Source organism: Rhincodon typus, chromosome 16 (genome assembly GCF_021869965.1).
Source record: "Rhincodon typus isolate 14 chromosome 16, sRhiTyp1.1, whole genome shotgun sequence".
Classification (NCBI taxonomy): domain Eukaryota; kingdom Metazoa; phylum Chordata; class Chondrichthyes; order Orectolobiformes; family Rhincodontidae; genus Rhincodon; species Rhincodon typus.
In genome coordinates, this window is record NC_063347.1 from 2,738,294 (window position 1) to 2,739,978 (window position 1,685).

A 1,685-nucleotide genomic window follows, 5' to 3' on the forward strand; every position below is an offset into this window, starting at 1 on the left:
TGGGATTGGGAGAGGGGTTGGGATTGGGAGAAGGGTTGGGATTGGGAGATATTGGGAGAGGGTGGGATTGAAAGATGTGGACAGAAGGTTGGGTTGGGAGAGGGTGGGATTGGAAGATATTGTGAGAGGGTTGGGATTGGGAGAGGGTGGGATTGGGAGAAGGGTTGGGATTGGGAGATATTGGGAGAGGGTGGGATTGGAAGATGCGGAGAGAGGGTCGGTTTGGGAGAGGGTGGCATTGGGAGGTATTGGGAGAGGGGTTGGGATTGGGAGATAAGGCAGATGGCAGGAACATGACCCTGATTGGTACAAAATGCAGCAGGACCTCCCAGATGGGGGTCTGACCAGCCCCCCAGCTGAAACCCATTATCCCCCTCCTCAGGGTCCTACCCAAAGATTCAAGCTGGGCCATGGGGTCTGGGGAGGGTGGTGGAGGATACCAGGAAACACCTCCTCACACAGGGGGGAAGTATCTGGAACTTGTGAATGTAAGGGGTTAGTTGAAACTTTCAAGACTGAGATGAGGAGGTTTGTCACGGATGTGGACATTTCTGGAGAAGGAGTGAGCAGGGTAAACAGAGTCAAGGTGGAGAACAGCTGAGGGTGAATGTAACTTAAATTAATAGTCCAGTGATAATACCACTGGGCCGTACGCTCCATTGTGGGTCAACCTACAGCACATGGACTGCAGCAGTTCAAGAAGACAGCTCACCACCACCTTCTCAAGGGGGCAACTAGGGATGGGCAATAAATGCCATTGACGTATGAGGTGCTGAATGGACTCCTCCTGTGCCAATGTGACCCATGCCCCTTTCTGACACACAGGGCAGAGGTTATACCTTGTTCTGTTATCATGATGTTGTCATTGTGTCGGTCTCCAATTCCCAGGACGTAGGTAGCGACACAGTATCCAGCACAAGATGTCACAAATGTCTCCATCGCTTGGTAATACTGGGGAGCACAGAACACATGACACACTGAGACACACAGCCAGACTTTGTGATTAATAACCAAGGGCCAATAAATGCCCCTTTCTGAGCCCGGGACGTGCCCCAGCTGGGTGTTTGGGTCAGCGATGGAGGAACTGGGCCATGGATGCGAGGACTGCTCAAGGGTCTGCGCACCTCAACACTGGGCTTGTGGGACTTATCAGTGCCCCAGACACTCACCCCTACCATCCAGGCTGATGGCCAATGCAGTACTGAGGATCCAAGGGGGATTTAGACAGGCTGAGTGAATGGCAGATGGAAGTGAGAGGTAGGAGGAATGATGATGCAGAGTATTTAGAATAGAATAGCCTTCACTGTCACATGCACTCAATTCAGGGCAGTGAAAAGTTTCTAATTTCGCCTCTTGGTGCCACCTTAGGTACAGATACTTTAAGTGTTGTTACAGAGTGAAGAAAAATGGTTAGCACGGGAAGTGTTTGAAAAGTCCAGAATGATGATAAAAGTGACCATAAGAAAAGTTCCAGTCCCACTCCAACATGAGTCTGTGCCCACCAACCCCACAACACAAGGCCATGCTGCCTGCATGTGCCGACCCCCATCCAGGACTCACTCTACTGCCGCTCCTGGAATGCCCCACTCCGCCAAAGCACCAGTAATCAGCTCAGCTTGCTCCCCTGCCCGGTGCCGGACACATCTCCCTCCTCTGCCTGGTGCCAGCTCCCCCCACCCAGTGCC

At 52.3% G+C, this 1,685-nt stretch overlaps 1 protein-coding gene across 1 annotated transcript in view; it reads right to left on the reverse strand.

Moving 5' to 3' along the window:
• LOC109924008 (phosphatidylinositol 4,5-bisphosphate 3-kinase catalytic subunit gamma isoform-like) overlaps positions 1–1,685 on the reverse strand; it is a 10,064-nt gene that overhangs the window by 2,300 nt on the left and 6,079 nt on the right. The window contains exon 5 of the mRNA XM_048606521.1: positions 840–951. Coding sequence (XP_048462478.1) covers positions 840–951 — 112 coding nt within the window. The remainder of the gene's footprint in view (positions 1–839; positions 952–1,685) is intronic.